Source organism: Dermacentor silvarum, chromosome 1, assembly GCF_013339745.2.
Source record: "Dermacentor silvarum isolate Dsil-2018 chromosome 1, BIME_Dsil_1.4, whole genome shotgun sequence".
Lineage (NCBI taxonomy): Eukaryota > Metazoa > Arthropoda > Arachnida > Ixodida > Ixodidae > Dermacentor > Dermacentor silvarum.
The window spans coordinates 188,218,589-188,235,658 of record NC_051154.1 but is presented as its reverse complement, the minus strand read 5'-3'; the positions used below and the strand labels follow the sequence as shown (position 1 = coordinate 188,235,658).

The following is a 17,070-nucleotide window of genomic DNA, read 5'->3' as shown; positions in this document are numbered from 1 at the left end:
CGGTTATAATGCGGCTTCCGCTGGAAAATCTCGCCGACAAGGGCGGTAGCGAGCACGCTTCTCAACGAGGTGCGCCCACCGACGGGAGAGGAGATCAACGAGGGCGATGCGGAGGAGGAGCATGAGACATGGAGCATAAGTCCAAGGGCGATAAAATCGTCGCCGCGCGCCGTATGTGCGAGTGTAAGCGCGCCTTTCGCGCGGAGGACGCGCGCCTTCACGCACCGAGAGCGAACGCACAGCGGAGAGCAAACGCGACTTCCGTCACAGCCGGGCGCGCCAGTCGAGCCCGGCCCTGCTTCCGTCGCGCGAAAGGCCGGGAGGAGGGGGTATGGGAGGGAGGGAGGGGGGATGATGCTGCGCTCTGGGGCACCAAATGCGTATCTTGCAACTGGGCGCAAGGGTAACTAGCGACGCAATCTCCCATGCGAAAGGAGCAAAGCGGGAAGGCAGCGCAGGAGGGAGGGAAGGAGAGGGGGGGGGCGGCTTCAACTCTGCCAACAAATGCGTTCTTGTACTTTGCGCCTGTGCCGGCTGTCGGGGTTGTCGCGCGCACCGTATCTTGAAAGCGATCTCCACACGGCTCTGACCTTTGTATGCACTGTGCTTACACCGCTCAGTTTCCGTTGTAGCGATAGACCACACTTCCCCACGAGCGCAAAAGCAAGAAAAGCGCCACCGCGTCAAACTCTTCGCGCCCAGTCACGGCCTCCGTGCTGTCCGGCGCCACGTCCGCGCCTCCGCACCAAAAGAGAAAAGAAGAAAGCGCGTGACTGCGCGCTGTTCTCTTTCGCGGCCGTCGGTGGGGCGGCGTTTATTCGTATCAACCGACGTGGATCGAAAATCGATTCGTAACAACCGTTCTCTAGCACGTTGCAAAGTAATGGGGCTCGGCCGGGACCACGGAAAAATTTGTATCCGGAAATTCGTATTAGCCGTGATCGTATCATCGAGATTCCACTGTACTCCCTTAAACAGCTATTTAATGCATTACCAGATATGCCAAGATATCACCAATAACTAAGATTTGAAGAAGCAAAAGTATCACACAGGGACTCCGGAACGTTTTTGTATGTTGTTATTTTTTTTCTCAATATTTGTCAATGCTTATTTATTTACATTACATTTTATTATTTTAATGAATAGTATAACTTTAATTACATCAATTATTATATTTAATTCATTTTAGCCATATTAAATTTTACATATTTGCATCCTCGCTTATTCTGCATTTGTACACACTTTAAAAATGGTTGGAAATTTTAGAAGTACTGAAAACCTGCGCAGACCACGCAAATGACAAAACGGGTTCGAAAACTGCAAAAAATCATTTTTAATATTTCTCCCATTCGCTCCCGCAGTGAAGCAAATGTAAACTGACACAAGTACACAAATGTGATACAAGTAGACAAGAAAGTAGGCACTAGGTACAAAGCTATTTTCGCAGATTGACGAGCTTCATGGCTGCAGCATGACAAGAGGGCGTTGGGCAGGAGAGATTGTCAGAGGCCAAAGCTCGCTGTTCGTTCGGCCGTTCTAGACGCGAACTCTTTCATCATCATCATCATCATCAGCTCTTTCATAACGGCATCCAAGTGCAGTTCCGCAGCTCTCTTCTTGTGCACGTGGAGGAGGAGAACGTGTCAGCCTCTTCTGCGTGATTTGATTGCGCAAAAATGTTTTTACTTGCCTCAGAGCACTGAAAGATCACTCTCCTGAAGCAGCTGACGCAGGTACAGAAGACACGAGTTGTAGGTACTGGACAACCTGGTCCATCATCTTACGCATATCTGCAGACTTCCCCTGCAGAATTTATAAAATGCGTCCACTTGCAGCCGGACCCTCATCACGCAGGAGCGTTGGGAGAAGCACGAGTTGCGCTGAAAGCCTCCCGATGTCAAAATCTTCAGCGTGTGCTCCTAAAAGCTCATTTAGGTCGTTTGCCGCGAAGTATCGACCTTCAGTAGGGTCAGTCAAAATGCGCTCGAGGCTAATCAGCTGCTCCATGCCAGGCTGTTCAAATCGCCGTCAGATCTCGCTGGTAATACAATCGATAGCACCAAAAAACTATTTTCTTTGTGACGACTTGCCATCAAGCGCTGCAGGCTCCTCAGGCTTGTATGTGAATTGAAGCCTTCTGGGCAGCTGCAAAACTCTGGGCATACGAAGTTCCTTTAGACCTAACTCTGTTACTCTTGAGTTCGTCCGCTGCCATAGGACGTCAAATGAGGCATCAGACCGTAGCCTTGACAAGCGGTCACAAAGAGCCTCTGCTGCTTCTTTTGCTCTTGCAGCATGGTAAACTGGGCGTTGAAGCATCCTCGCTAATTCCTCGCATGGGCCAAAGAGGGCTATAGAAAGGTTGATACCCAATAAAGTTTCGAACTTCTTTAATACTTTCTCATATCCTTTTATGGCTGTCTTGCTGGTGGCAGTGAGAGAGCTTTGAACTGAGGATATGCTATTGTACCCGTCTGATAGGTTTCCGTTCAATAGAGTTACCGAACGCTGGCTGCCGTGGAGCCAAGATTGGGGCAGGTAGGCTTGGTCAATGATCTGGTTTATTTTTTAACAGCAAAGCTGTTAAAGCTGGAGGAGAAATGGCCGAAGTCCGCAGAAAACTCCGCGCAGTTGCCTATCAACAACCAAGCCACAGCTGCGCACCACTTGGCCCAACCTCGCCTAGCCACGCATGTGCCGAAGCAGTAGCGATGACGTCACCTCGCGTTGCCTAGTAACTGCCAGCGCAGGTGTGCGCTTGCTTCGCCCAACACAGACACGGCTCCGCCGAGCTCCCGCCAGCTGCGCAGTACTGCGCATGCGCCACGACGTCATCCCGGTGTGTCGTCTGCTGCGCGCCGCCCGTACACTGTGGATAGCTTTCGCCCCACTTCCCCTACGTGTGCTCGGACTGCTAGTGCTTCGCGAGGTGTTCCCCCAATGCCACGGAAAACGAGGAAATGCTTATACACTTTGTATAACTTAGTATCACTTGGCATTACTTCGTATAACTTAGCATCACTTCGTATAGCCACGACCAGCTAGGAACCAATCAGCTCCGCTGTGTCTTTAGCCTTGTGCCACTAGTGCAAGCTACCCCGAATTCTTTTACAAATTCTTCAAGGGCTTGGTATGTACCCTGGTGTTTGATTATTTCAGGTTTGTATTCTGTACGCTTGGAAATTTGCGCCAGGAGTACTCTTTCCTTTCTTGTTAGGGGGCAGTCTATGAGCTGGTCATCAATCTTTTGTGCAGGTTTTCCGCATTTGCAAGAGTTGTGGTCAGTTTTGTTGGATCTTAAGAGGTAGTTTGGAAATATACAGTGTCTGGTGATTGCCTGGCTTGTGTATTATTTTGTAGGCAAGTGCGGTGGCACGAGGGAAATGTTTCTTATCCATTGATGTGTTGTTGTTCCCTCTCAGTGTGTAAGTCAATATTCCGCCAATTTTTTTGTGCATCTGTATGCACAGTTGTGATTTAATCAAGAGTTTGGTTACTGGTATGTTGAGTGGCGTGCCTTAATTTCTGGCTTCTTAACCAGCCATCGTGCCACCATTGTACGTCCAGTTGATCATCGGCCTTCTGGAAAGCATTGGACCACACAACCACCAGTTTGAAAACGCAACTATAGCTCTTGTCAAAAATTTGATTTCAGTGTAAACGGCCGGAAAGTGGGGGGGCCCTGCCCCCTCTGGAAAAATGTTGGGGTCAGCCCCCCCCCCCTGCCCCCCCGGTTCCGGAGTCCCTGGTATCACACTAACGTAAGCATGTATTGGTGATAATGATATATAGTGTTTTGTGGCAGATGAACTACATTACATAATGTATCTCATATATGAGAATTGTTTTTTCAAAGTAATCCAAATCCATCAGAAGCAAAATGGAGAAAAACTCGAATTTTTAATAGTGAAGCCGCTAAATGTCAATGGCAAATAACTTTTTCTGGGCTCATTGGCAGCAACGAAATATGTAATTGGGACTTGCAAAATAAATCTACCTTACACTGTTTAGGTTCAATTTGACACCAAATCTTGGATTTGGTTCTTTTTGTAGTGCCACAACAGATTGTCACACTTTTAATAAATATACATATTTAAAAAGGTCGGAACTTGAACTTGTTGGTCTTGAACTTGTTGGTATGGCTTCCTTGTGGGGAAACAGCTAAAAAAAAATGAGACAAGAAAGTAGGACAGGACAGGCTCTCACTACCAACAAAGCGTTTATTTTTGCGAGCACAAATATATGCATGCATTCCAGAGAAATCCATCCTACCCTATCTAGGAGAGTGAATTGCTCACCTGCGGAGGTAGTCAATCTCTTTGTCTGTTAATGCAATTTATGGTGAACTAACACATGCAGGCCCTATAGAAAGCAAGACAAATGCCTAGATTTCACGAGCACGGATATCGCGGTAGCTGCGGGCGATACGCGTCTGGTGGATGTGAGGGTTGCACCCGCACTGGGCACAATGAATCGCCACATTGCTGCTGGTCTTTGCTCCGAGGTTTTTGGCATGTTCACACAAGCAATCGTTTACACACTGGCTCATCTGGCCAATGTACAGGCCACCACACGACATGGAAACCTCATACACCACTTCTGCCTTGCAGAGGATGAAGCAAGTTGCATGTTGTTTTCCGCAGGTGGGTTTCTCTAAGCGAGAGGCATTCACTCACCTGCAGAGGCAACCCAGCTTTATCGGTGCCGAGTATACCACTCTCACTCCTGTGTGCACAGCAGCCTTCTTCACCCCGTAGGAGACGCCATGCAGGTAGGGGACCACAACCACTTTTGCCCTGTCAACCTCTGGCTGAACTTTATTTTTATTGCGATAGCAATTATATGGACACTCCAGGTGCCTTTCTGCCGTCGCTGTAATGTTCTATATAAAGTCCAAGGGTGATAACATCGTCGCTGCACGCCGTATGCTGTATATGCGAGTGAAAGTGTGCAAGGCTGAGCCAACGATGGCGGTTCAATCTTACTTACACAAGGGAGGAATATGGGGAGGAAGAGTGCCATCTTTGTCGTGCACAAGGCATCGGGGGGAGGGGAAGGAGGAGGGAGGGGAGGTTCTACTCCAGTGGTTGTGCGTATGGCGCGGCCACAGGAGCCCTATCTTGAAAGCGATCTGCGATTGGGGCAGTGCACCGAGTGCTGATAGCTTCGTGTGCACTGTGTTTTCGACACTTAGTTTGCGTTTAAGCAAGAGGCAGCACGAAGGTCAATTCGCTCCCTGCTCCTGCTGCACTTGCTCACTCCAGCATTTTGACAGTGAGTTGCTGCGATCATCGAGTGAGATGAGTTCATGTTTGCTTAAGCACATGACATCATGCTTGTTAATTTGATCAGTAAGTGAATATTTACAAGTTTGCTGACAGAACTACTATCCTTACTTCGTATAGCTGTCTACTAATTTGCTATCGCAATCGATGCTTCGCCTTTCGGGCGGAACTGCGACTTTTTGGCAAACGGGATTCTCATAAAATTATTTCTGCCAGCCTTGACAGGAATTGCTCTGGAAAATCTGCCTTCGTCAATCTATCAACTTGATCAGTGAAACTTGGAGCGAATTGATAAGGACAGGAACGACCCAAGGCATTCCTCAAAGCGGTTAGTGCAATAGCGCGCTTCACAAGCTTTGAGTGGTGAGACGAGAAAGTTAGAAGGTCCGTCTTCGAGCGCGGGGCGTAGGTCCAGCAGATACACTTGTCACAGAAGTGAAGCATGAGGTCGAGAAAGTGAAGTTAATCACCTTCAGGCAGCTCCCTGGTGAAGGAAAGTCCAAGGAAGCTTGCATAGAAACTGTGGAAAATCTAGTCGACCTTACTCCTGGCTTCATCAGGGTTAGTGCAGAATAGGACCAGGAAATCATCAACATAACGAAATGCCTTCACCAACCGAGTTGAACTTAGCCAATGCTGAGAGATTCTGCCTGTTGTAGCGCGCTAAAGGAAGGTTGCTTAAAATCGGGGCGATGCATGACCCTATGCAAATGCCCTCTTTTTGCACGTAGAACTGCTTGTTCTTTCTGATGATGGTGGAGCTGAGATAGAATAACATAAAGTCCAAAAACCTGGTAACACTGGTGCCGACGGCGTTCTGGAAACATACTGCGCCATACTCTTCAATCCTTTCTTGCACAGTATCAGCAAGGGCGGCCTGAGGCAGAATAACAAAGGCCTTTGATGTCCGCCGAAAATGCGGTCACTCCTGGGGGGCAAGACTCCTCCAAAAACTGTGACACCTCTGACAGTTTTCGGACAACGAATGGGTCACTGACGTCGAGCAAAGACAGGCCTTTTTGTAGGTAAGCTCCCAAACAGCACTGCCAAGCAGCAACTTCCGAAACAATCCCCCAGAAAGGGGAGCCCTCTTTGTGCGTTTTCACAGTGAATAACGCATACAGAATTCTTGTGGAAGAACCTCCTCACCACACTACCCAAGAAGACACCGAGCACCCTGCCTAAGGCCGACCGTTCAGAATACGGGTGGCACATTCATCCCAGGAAACGGTGAACAGATCCTGGGACTTGGACGTAAGTTTTCTGTTGCCCCAAAATTAGACAAAACTGAGCTTCTCTCGCTTGTCAGAGCCACTGCCAGGAAGGCAGTGCCAGCTGAAAGTGAATGTGTCGTCCTTCGATGCGTTGAAGCACTCCCGGCTAGATTAACAAGCATTCGGCAGCCGTGCCTGTCAAGTGTTGTTGCCTCACTTTGCGAGGATAACTTGAAGCTACTTAAGACGGACAAAGAAGGAGCGTTCATTGTCCTTGACTTCCTGTGTTTACATCGAAAGTGCCCACAGTGCACATGTGCAATTTGGCGATCCATTGTACCCAGTGCAGATGCAGCCCTCACTTCCACCAGACGCATATCGCTCGCAGCTACCATGATACCCGCACTCAGGAAACCTATGAGGCATTTGTCATGCATTCCAAAGGGCCTGCACGTATTAGTTCACCATCAGGTGCATTAACCGACAAAGAGATTAACTATCTCCACAGGTGAGCACTTCACTGTCCTAGATAGAATAGGACGCACGTGTTTCACACCCCTCCCTCCCCCTCTCTCCTGGAATGCGTATATATTTGTGCTCGCAAAAATCTATGTTGGTAGTCAGTGCCTGTCCTGTCCGTCTTGCCTCATTTTTTGTGCTGTTTCCCTGTAATGAAAACGTATTTAATTGAGGTGCTTTGCATTATCTCAAATTTCCTCTTTTGTCTCGCTTTTGTCGTGTCTATGCATGAGAAGTCATGCAAATATACTATGGCCAACCGCAAGCACAGCACAAAATGTACATGTCTCTGCAAAAAGCCACCTCGTTCTCGAGGCATACCTTCTAGCGTGCTGCTAAACCTTGAAGAGATGTTTGGTTTTTGCTAGGCTCTGAATGCTTCGCCTCACAAGTTTCACAATCCATTAAATTGAAGTTTTGTCGCTCTGTCAAACTCTTCACAGTTCAATAAATTTTGCTCAGGCTTTACACTGGCGCCTCCGATACAAGCATGCATTTCAATGCTTTTTTTGTGTGTGTGTGGTCACACTTTGGTAGACGAGCAGCTTTTAGAGTTCTCCTTGGCAGACATACGCTCACCCACAAAATATGGCGGCAGAGCACTCGAGATTGTGGCTGCGCAGAGCGGACTAACAGTGCAGCCAGAGCAGCCACGCATCGAAGATGCGTGGCTGTGTGGCTAGAGGTGTGACCGCATGACTTCGTGTTGTGTGCTGCATTACTTGAGCCCATGAAGCCCGCATTACGGAGGTGAAGTGAAGTTTGCTTTCAGTAGCATGTTACTCTCGCGGTAAGCCAGCCTAGCATTTGTGGGCTGGATGTAAAAAGACAGTGGTTTTAGCACATTGAGCCCATCACACTGCGTCACAGACTCCATTGGCAGCAATTTAGCAGACGGCATGAAATCACGCTTCAAGCCAACACTGTGTCTGCACAAGTTTACTTTGATGCGCAGCTTCGTACTGTAGCGCCACTGTGCTAGCTGCACTGGCGCATAGCGTAGCACAGCCACTTTGCTCGCGTGCCCCATAATATTTTTGGTGAGTGTATGTTCAAAAGACACTGTCTAGGTGCCGACCTGTCGCCAACTTCTTTATAGCCGTCATAATCCATAGCCAGGGACCATTTCGTCAGCGAAAACATGCAAAACTTGACCATGTGCTCAAGCACGAACTTTCATAGCAGATGCCCTACCAGCGCAGTCCCATGGTGCCGTTGTAGCAATGCAATTGGATAAGTGATTTTGGCTCATATTGATTGGCACAGATAAAGGATTTGGCTTATTTTTGATTGAAAACATGTTCTTGTAAAATGTATTTGCAGCTTAAATTGGCTAATTTTGAAATACCTGATTGTCCAAGTGAAGCATATGAAGATGCCATTTTGAATTCAAGCAATTTAGGTTTAATTTCGGTTTCTGGATTTGGCTCACATTGAAAAAACGCTCCTTTATATGAACATGGTACTACTGTTGGACTCCAATCTAATGAAGTTGACTGTAGTGTCGTGCCTTCGCAACAGATGGCACTGCCCACGTGATGCAGGTCACATGCGACAGAGGGCGCCACAGCGCTCTTGAAAAGACTCTGACGAGTGAAGCCGACGGGAGCGGATGTGTCGAGTTGAGGTGCCGTTTCAGCGCAGCAGGAGCAGCGTGCCAAAGAGATAAGTTTTCTTATTTTATATTTCCTTTTTGTTTTTTTAGGAGGGTTAGCCTAGCCAAGCAATCTTTATAAATTATTTTCATGCTTTTTCACTTTCTTGGTCTTCTCGCTTAGGTAAAAGTAGGTAATTTTTTTTTTTTTTGCCACATCTACGCCTTGTTAGTACGAGATGATGGTTGGTACTAGGGGAAACCCACGCGTGCATTGTTCTGAGTGCGAGCGTTCTTACGTGTTGCAAGAAACACGGTTTAAGTCTGCACGCGAAGCAAACGGTGCAGATTTTATCTGTAGGATGTGTGTGCTAGGGCCGCGGCTAGACCGTCTAGAGCAAGAGAAAGATAAGCTAGCTAAGCGGGTTGGAAAGCTAGAAAAGGAACTTAAAAGCGAGCAGAAGCAGAGGAAGGAGGTAGAAGAAAAGCTAGTTAACGTAGAGATGCAGCTGAGGGCCACCATTCAGCAAAGCAATGGTGAACCCATCGAGGAGAGCACCGTGAATGGAGCTGGCTCCAATGCGAGTGCAGAGACAGCCGAACCCGCCACGCCGGGAGGCAGTGGCGGAACCGTCAGTGATAGTCACGATGGGGATACCACTGACGCGGCCGCGGAAGAGAGCAAAGCCAAGGGCAAGGATAAGACAGGAGGGGAGGGCATTGTGACCTCGGGGGCAGCTTTCGGCAGTGAGGGGGAAGAAAAGCGTCGAGTAGTCTTTGTTGGGGATTCCAACATGCGTAAAGTAGAACCGGCAATAACAGAGAGGGTAGATGCAGGCGAACGAGTCCAGGTTAGCGTGCTTCCGGGAAAGCCGATTAGAGAGGTGATAGCGAAGGCCAAGGAACGCATGTGGGACACAATGGAGGAGAGACACCTAGTGGTGATAATGGGCGGAATGATTGACATACTGCACGGACGAGGAGCAGGGATCACAAAGCAAATAGCCAAAGGGGTCACCGACCTGCGGAAGGTTTCAAAGGAAGTGCAAATCGCGGTGTGCACGGTGCCAGAGGTTGAAAGGCAGGGCTATGAAATTGAAAGGGCAATTCTTGCAGTAAACAGGGAAATTTGGACTCTAGCTAAAGCAATGAATTTTACGGTCATTGACATCAACCGAGAAGTGCACCGAGCAGGCCGCGAAGGCACTTTTGTGCGTGACGGGATACATTTTAGCGAAAGGGTAGCAACACCGGTTGGACACCGATTCGCAGCGCGAGTTGTAGCTTTTTTAGGCGGGCCCCAGGCAATCAGGAAGCAGGATTAAGCATTGAACGTAGCGAAACACCAGTAAAGGGCAGAATTAGACGACCAGGAGTCAGGAAAAGACGCAGAAAGGATAAGAATAGAGAAGGTAAAATTTGCTACATTAACATGCAGGTGGTCGCAAGAAGGAAAAGTGGCTGGAAATTCAAACCCAGCTGAATGATGAAGCAATTAGCGTGTACGCCTTGACCGAAACGCATCTAAGAGATTTGGAGCAGCTGCCTGTTATTGACAATTTTGTATGGGAAGGGTGCAACAGAATGACCGGGTCAAGGAAAGGCGGAGGCATAGGCGTATTAATTAGACGAGGTCTGAAGTGGCGAAGGGTAAACGAGACATGTAAAGAGCATTTATGGATTAGCGGCACATGGCAAGGTAAAAAGACGTGGCTGGGAGTAGCTTACCTATGGACAGGTAGTGATAGCAGAGAAAAAAATAAGGAATTGGTTGATTGCATTAGAAGCGATATTAATGAGTTCAGTAAATCGGGCCAGGTGATAATAGTGGGAGATATGAACGCACACATGGACGATTTAGACGGATATACTGATTACAACGGCTCTAGTGCTGGATCTGTGTGATGAACAGAACCTTATAGTAGTTAACAGGGAGAATAAGTGTCATGGACAGGTAACGTGGCAATGCGGAAACAGGCAGTCATGTATCGACTATGCCTTAGTCTCGGAAATGGTCTACGAACAACTAGACAGACCAAATGATAATAGATGAAAATGGAAAAAATAGCCTAGGAAGCGATCATAGACGTTTAGCATGTAAAGTTTGGGCGAGATAATAGCGCAGAACATGAACCAATAGCCTCAGAGTTTTTAAAAATGAATGACGAGCAAATAACAGAGATCACAAACAACGTAGAGAAGAAAATTGAGGATTTTCCTACAACAGTCCGGGAATATAAGGAACTGGTGGACGTTATGCAGCATGAAATAAGGCGGACACGGCAAAACAATTGTTGGATTGGCAAGAGGAAACCACGTAAGTGGTGGAACAAGGAAATAAAACAAGCTATAGAAGAGCGTAAAGAGGCATCTAGGGCTCATCGAGAAGCCAAAAAGTTGGGATTACAAGAAGAGGTGCTCCTTAGATGGAATACATACCGAGAAAAGAAAAGGGTTGTGAGTTCGTGCAAGAGAAAATTAAATGCGCAAGTGAACATTGGGTGCATAACATTCACAAAAGAGACAAAGGCGCTCCAAAAAGATTCTGGAACCATATAAAAGCACTCGGAGCTCCAACTAAACACTGGCAAATGGCTATAAGGGATGAAGACAGTAACATCTACGAAGGAGATGATGCGATGCGGTACATCACAGACGTTATTAGGGATAACTTCAGGCACGAGAAAAAGCGTAGTTCAGACAACTAGATCCAGCAACAGGAGAGAGGCCAGAGAGATCAAAATTTATTCAGAAAGCTTTTATTGAAAAAAGGCAGCAGAAAATGTCCCTAACAACACCGGCAGCAGGATCTGATGAAATCCCAATACCAGCTAATCAAAAACCTCGGTCCAAAAAGCAAGGCACTGCTGACTAATGCCATAGAGTAAGTGATTATAACAAAGAAAATTCCCGTTGGATGGCGTGAAAGCAAGATGAATCTCATCTACAAAGGCAAAGGAGATAAGGATAAGATGAGCTCGTACAGTCCAGTTACAGTAACGTCGGTGATATATAGAGTGGCAATGCAAGCCATAAAATTAGAACTGTCGAAGTGGGTGGAGAAAAACGATGTATCGGGGGAACTACAGAATGGGTTCAGGCCAGGCAGATGCTTAGAAGACAATATGTTTGTACTAACTCAGTGCATTAAGATTTCAGTAGCTCAGAAAAGACCTTTATGGATAGCATTTCTAGATATTAAAGGAGCTTATGACAACGTAGACAGGGAATTGTTGTGGGATATTCTTCAATACGAAGGCATAGATGACGATTTTGTGGAGCTGCTGAGGGAGATACATAGAGACAACCAAGTACAAGTGGTATGAGAAGGTCGAAAAGGAAATGAAATGGTGGGAATTCACCAAGGATTGAAGCAAGGATGCCCTCTGTCACCATTGTTGTTCACGCTTTACGTCAATGGTATAGAAAGACGACTGGAAAACAGCGAATTAGGTTTTGACTTATCCTACATGCTAATGGACAAATGGTGCAACAGAAGGTCCCCGGACTGATGTTATGTCAATTTGTCAATTTGTTAGCACAATAATTTAGTTGGCCGCCACAAGCAGTGACGGATTTTTTGGTTGTATGCATATAACCTGCGTTCTCTTATTGAGGGAGGGCTAGATGTAGTGTCGTGCCTTCGCAACAGATGGCACTGCACACGTGACGCAGGTCACATGCGACTTATGTATAAGTTACGTTCGCCAGAATAAAGGGGGTGATCGGCATGGAGACGACAATGGTGTAGCGTGCTCACTCCGTGTCACTGGGCCGGCGACACGACATTGACAAGTGCTCAAAATTACTTTGTTATATTAAAAATCATTCCAAAAACATAATCAAAAGTTTACTGCAAATGAGGAAAGCCTTGACTTTTGCCTGCAGAAGATCCAGTAGCAGCTTATGTGCACAAACATAGTTTTTCATAGTATGTTCAGTGAGCCTTTGGCTCCATCAGAGGAACGAGCAAATCCACCACTTGGCTTGACGCCTGTGCCAGGAGTCATCTTTCATATTTGACTGCTCATCAGAGCTGGCAGCATGTTCATAATCTCTTCAACTAAAACATCTGTTGCACTCTTGCAAATGCCTGCTGAATTGCCTAAGTTCATATCTGCTGGTGCTGGATCCAGACACTGCAGATGTTCCTAGAAACTACAACTGCCACCTTTCTGCTTGCATAAATCACCTATGCAGCCCAATACCAATTTGCCAGTACTGGCTACAAACCTGGGCTCACATTTGCAGAACTTCTCTTACATAAAAGTGTTTCCTCATGGGCCAGCATTTGGGCACCTGCTCTACAGCAACCTGTAGCAATTTGTGTGATGAAACGACTGCTACAGCACTGGCCAATCACTAATGACATTTACGCCAGAGGACTTTTGTGAATTCAAGCCCTGGCATGCAGTTACATAAAAGCAAACTGCAATACTTCAATGTGTTTATGTGTATTAAGAGGCACTTCACACCCAACAACACTGCAGTAATCTCTTTCCACACACATTTTTTTTTTCTTGAAAGTATGAAATGAAATAATATTATGGAAGCATGGATCCTTATAATATTTTGGAGTGTTCAAGTTTGTTCATTACTTTGAAAAATAAATAATACCCAGGGTTCAAGTACATATATATTTTACTTTACTTTTACCCAAGTGAATGAAAATATTACTTCTGAGTGCATGAAAAAAATTGTGGTTTACTATAGCCCTTCTCACATGGCAGCCCTTAGGAATTTAGTTATGCATAAAGTCCTTCATAACAGTAATAGTAACAGTAATATGCAATGGCAATTTTTTTTTATTAGAAAAACATAATATACCAGCACCAAGAGAGTTGCCCGACACAAAATTTTTAGAAGATATCCCATTTTGGTGTTAGTTTCTTCCGTGACACAAAAACCTATGAAGTATTCCAGAAGCCCAATCTTAATGACCACCCTTACAAGCAGTGGCTGAGGCAGAAGTCAGTAGTACACCCTTTAACTGTACAGTGGCCAGATGCCCTTGCTTGAGGTTTCTTAAACTTATGCATCATCAAGTTAAAGTTTATGTAATAACAAAACATTTCAAAACCCAAGAAAATAAATGTTGCTATTCTTCTGTAACTTTTACAAAACATTTATGTAGGAATTCCTCTAAGAGTTTTCACAGATAATCTCAGTAGTACCCAGATGTAAGGAAATGAATCATTCTCAACTAAATACTGTATGCATGACTAGTATGGCAGAGCAAGCATTGCACAAAAGATGTTTTAAAAATAACACAGCTCAAATGCTTGAAAGGGAGTGCTACAACATCCACAATTAAAAAAAATGGATTGAAAGAAACCTCAACAAATGGAACACAGCAATAGAATTTCAATGAGCTCCGAATTACCAATGACATTGTTTTGCACAGAAATACAAGTTCTTTATACACAAAGTGAAAAAATACCTGCATGAACTTACCAATCCATTCATGTTCCAGGTAGCCACAAATACATTCACCTTTCTGTCCGGAAAGTAACGATTTAGTTCTTGTTCACCAAGCAGAGAACCCTTGCCACTGACATTTCCAACCAAGTAGCTCCTGGAGATGCATCAAGACAGCAAATTTCAGACAGTGAATAATTTGTATTTTTACTGTAGCTTGAGTCAATATTTTTACTGCGACTGCCACCACTCACAACTCCTTATAAAGGTAATTCCAATAAATGTACATTTCTACATTTACACAGAGGCTGCTGGTACAGCACACATACTAACTCATTTTTAAAAAGTGGAAATGAGAAAGGCACAATATAAATGATAGCATTGCTGTCGCCAAAACATTTCAAGACACACACACAATACATTAAACAAAATACAGTTAACTGCAATCCACAACTCAAGACAACATTATTGTTCATGTCAATCAAGTTCCATTTAAAAAAAACTCAGCCACTGTGTGCACAACAACATGCTTGTGTTTGTTCCTTTGAAAAAGAAGCTGCAAGTATTGTGTAATGATTTGAATGTTTCAAGCCTAGTATAAAAGTTATTTCACTGGAAAAGGTGAAGAGAGAAAGCTTGTTGATTATGACATCATGCATGACACCTGCTGCTGCAATGTGCAATGGCTTCACTAGTTAGAAGCAGGGCATAATGACTTTTTACTGGTATTGTGAAGGCACTTTTACACCGCATGGCCAGTCCTTCCACCCACAAAAAAGAAAAAAAATTCAAGCTTCACAGACAAGCAAGATTTGTACAGTGCCTGCAGACACTAAGATTCCAATAACATGTATTCAGACACCTAAATAATTTATTTAATTAAATGTTATTAAAGAGAAAGTTTAAATACCTCTGTGCACAAGCCTGGCATATGGGCACATGTGAAATTTAGCATAACAGAACCGCGGCATAGTTATTAAAACAAACCGTTTCTCCAGATTCTAAAGCAAATCTGAAAATGTGGTGTAGACCACAAACCTCAAGCGAGCATCCTTAGTTGAAATTTTGGGGAGAATACTTGGTTGATCCGGGGGAAAGTCAACACTGTCCTGAAATTCTGACATTCCTGTAACTGTCCAAGAATGGTGCAGCTTCTTCACCTCAGTAACGCAGCGTGTTGATCCTGTAGATGACTCAGTTTTTGCTAGGGCAGCCAGCTGATGAGGTTTGTTCCCATAATTACCATTAGTACCATCACTGAGGGACTTGAGGCTGCCTGTGCTCACACAACTGGTCTGGCGTAGCAGTTGTTCCGTTGCAAAACTAAGAGGTCGATTCAGGCTGGTGGACGATGGGCACTTGACAAGACTAGAAAGACGAACCAATTCCATCTTAGGTCGCAACGATGGCGTCTGTGTGTCAGAAGAGCAGTTATTTTCTGCCAAAGAGCTGGGTGCAAGCTCAAAGGCTTCGTCATCTGACGACGAACTTGCTCTGCCGTGTGTTAGTGAAGCTGTAACAGAGTTGTTGTGTACTAGACGGAGCTCCTCAAGAGGCGTTTTTATAACAGGAAGGCTTTGACTCTTTTTCGTGCCGCCTTTAATTCTTTCCTTTCGGTAAGTCAGGCGGGAGGGCCGTTTGGGAGGGTTATCTTCTTTTCCGGCTGCTTGGAATCGATCCATTCAGGTATACAGTTTTTACCTGCAATTACATGTCTGTAAAGAAAGGAGGAAAAAGCCAGATGACGTGAGCTTCGAAACGTAGTATGCATAGCCAGTGCCAAAATTTTTAAAGCAAGATTTTTCTCGGTATAATGAACAAGCTATACCTAATACCGGTAGCTTTAGTACTTGAATGCGGTCACTGCATTACACAGCAGCACGAAGTTAACAGCGCCGTTTAATTACGAAATCTACAATGCGGACAAGGTCCCAGATAACACAAGAAACGAAAACAAACCAGTAAAAGAGCACTGCGCGAAAAGTTAGCCATTGGACGCAACGTACCCAATTAAATGCCAAGGGCACGGTAGCAACGTCAAAAGCCCAGATACAACGGATTGGCACAATATTAACTTTTTACGCTGTTAGAGTCTACGCGAGCAGTAAACAATCAAGCATCAGACACGCGAAAGACGACGAAGACCCTGGCAAAGACGGACGATACCACGGACGAAACAAAAATGACTCACGTGAACAGACAAAACAAACGTGATGCGCCTAGCGATAGTGCCAATGGCGCCCGTACACAGTTGCAATCGATTGCACTGCAGTACTAAATAAATTCAATGCAAATATCATCGCACAAGCTTGAAGTTTACTCGCATAAAAATTTTACGATATGTATTCTTATTGAATTAAGATACCTAGGCAGATGGTGAACGGATCGCTACTGAGCGGGAAGTTTGAGCGTGTTACGAGTGAGAAGGACCGCGTACTCCTTCCCATTGCAGTCATTTCACGTTTGAGTACTACAGCATCTTTTCGGACTGTTACAAACAAGAAAGCCTTGCGGTGCCACTTTTCCTAGGTCACCGCTTGTCGGACACTCGCAAACCTCAATTTTTCCATTTAATGCCGCAGTAGCTAAGCCCGTATCCGCCAGATGAAAATTGGCAGGGCCTTACGGGAAAGTTGTGAGAATTCGAATAAGGATCTATTCTTTTTTTTTTTAAGTTTTGCTTACGCTGCATGAGTGAGCACACCCATCTCTATTACAGCGATGCGGTTAATGAGACTAGAATAATGTCGTCACCTTTGCCGAGAATAAAAACAGGTACCAGGGAGGATGGGGGTCGTGTTTATTGTGAACATTACTGTTTGCAAAAAATACGAACAGAATAAAACAAGAAATGAAATGGCGATACGCCGAGTACAAACTTTGCACCACTGATATTTGTTCAAACTATGAACAAATATCATAACTGAGGTTGCATAGAACATAGAAACATAGAACTGAGGTTGCAGTATACCTGCAACCTCACGTCTTTTTGAAGCATGCGAGGCAGCGTCCTTGGCCCTATGATATTAATTATTTTCTA

General features: G+C 45.4%; 1 protein-coding gene across 2 annotated transcripts in view; it reads right to left on the bottom strand.

Annotated features, from left to right (window-relative positions):
* The window catches only part of LOC119436539 (phosphatidylinositol polyphosphate 5-phosphatase type IV), a 42,533-nt gene extending 26,326 nt beyond the window's left edge, over positions 1 to 16,207 (bottom strand). The window contains exons 1-4 of one of the 2 annotated variants that reach the window (XM_049658476.1): positions 16,037 to 16,207; positions 15,191 to 15,745; positions 15,069 to 15,139; positions 14,067 to 14,187 (exon numbers count right to left, since the gene is read on the bottom strand). In XM_049658476.1, coding sequence (XP_049514433.1) covers positions 14,067 to 14,187; positions 15,069 to 15,139; positions 15,191 to 15,712 — 714 coding nt within the window. In that variant the 5' untranslated portion in view covers positions 15,713 to 15,745; positions 16,037 to 16,207. Of the gene's footprint in view, positions 1 to 14,066; positions 14,188 to 15,068; positions 15,746 to 16,036 lie in introns of both variants that reach the window. The other variant, XM_037703409.2, reaches the window with a different exon arrangement.
* Between the last annotated feature and the right edge of the window lie 863 nt (positions 16,208 to 17,070).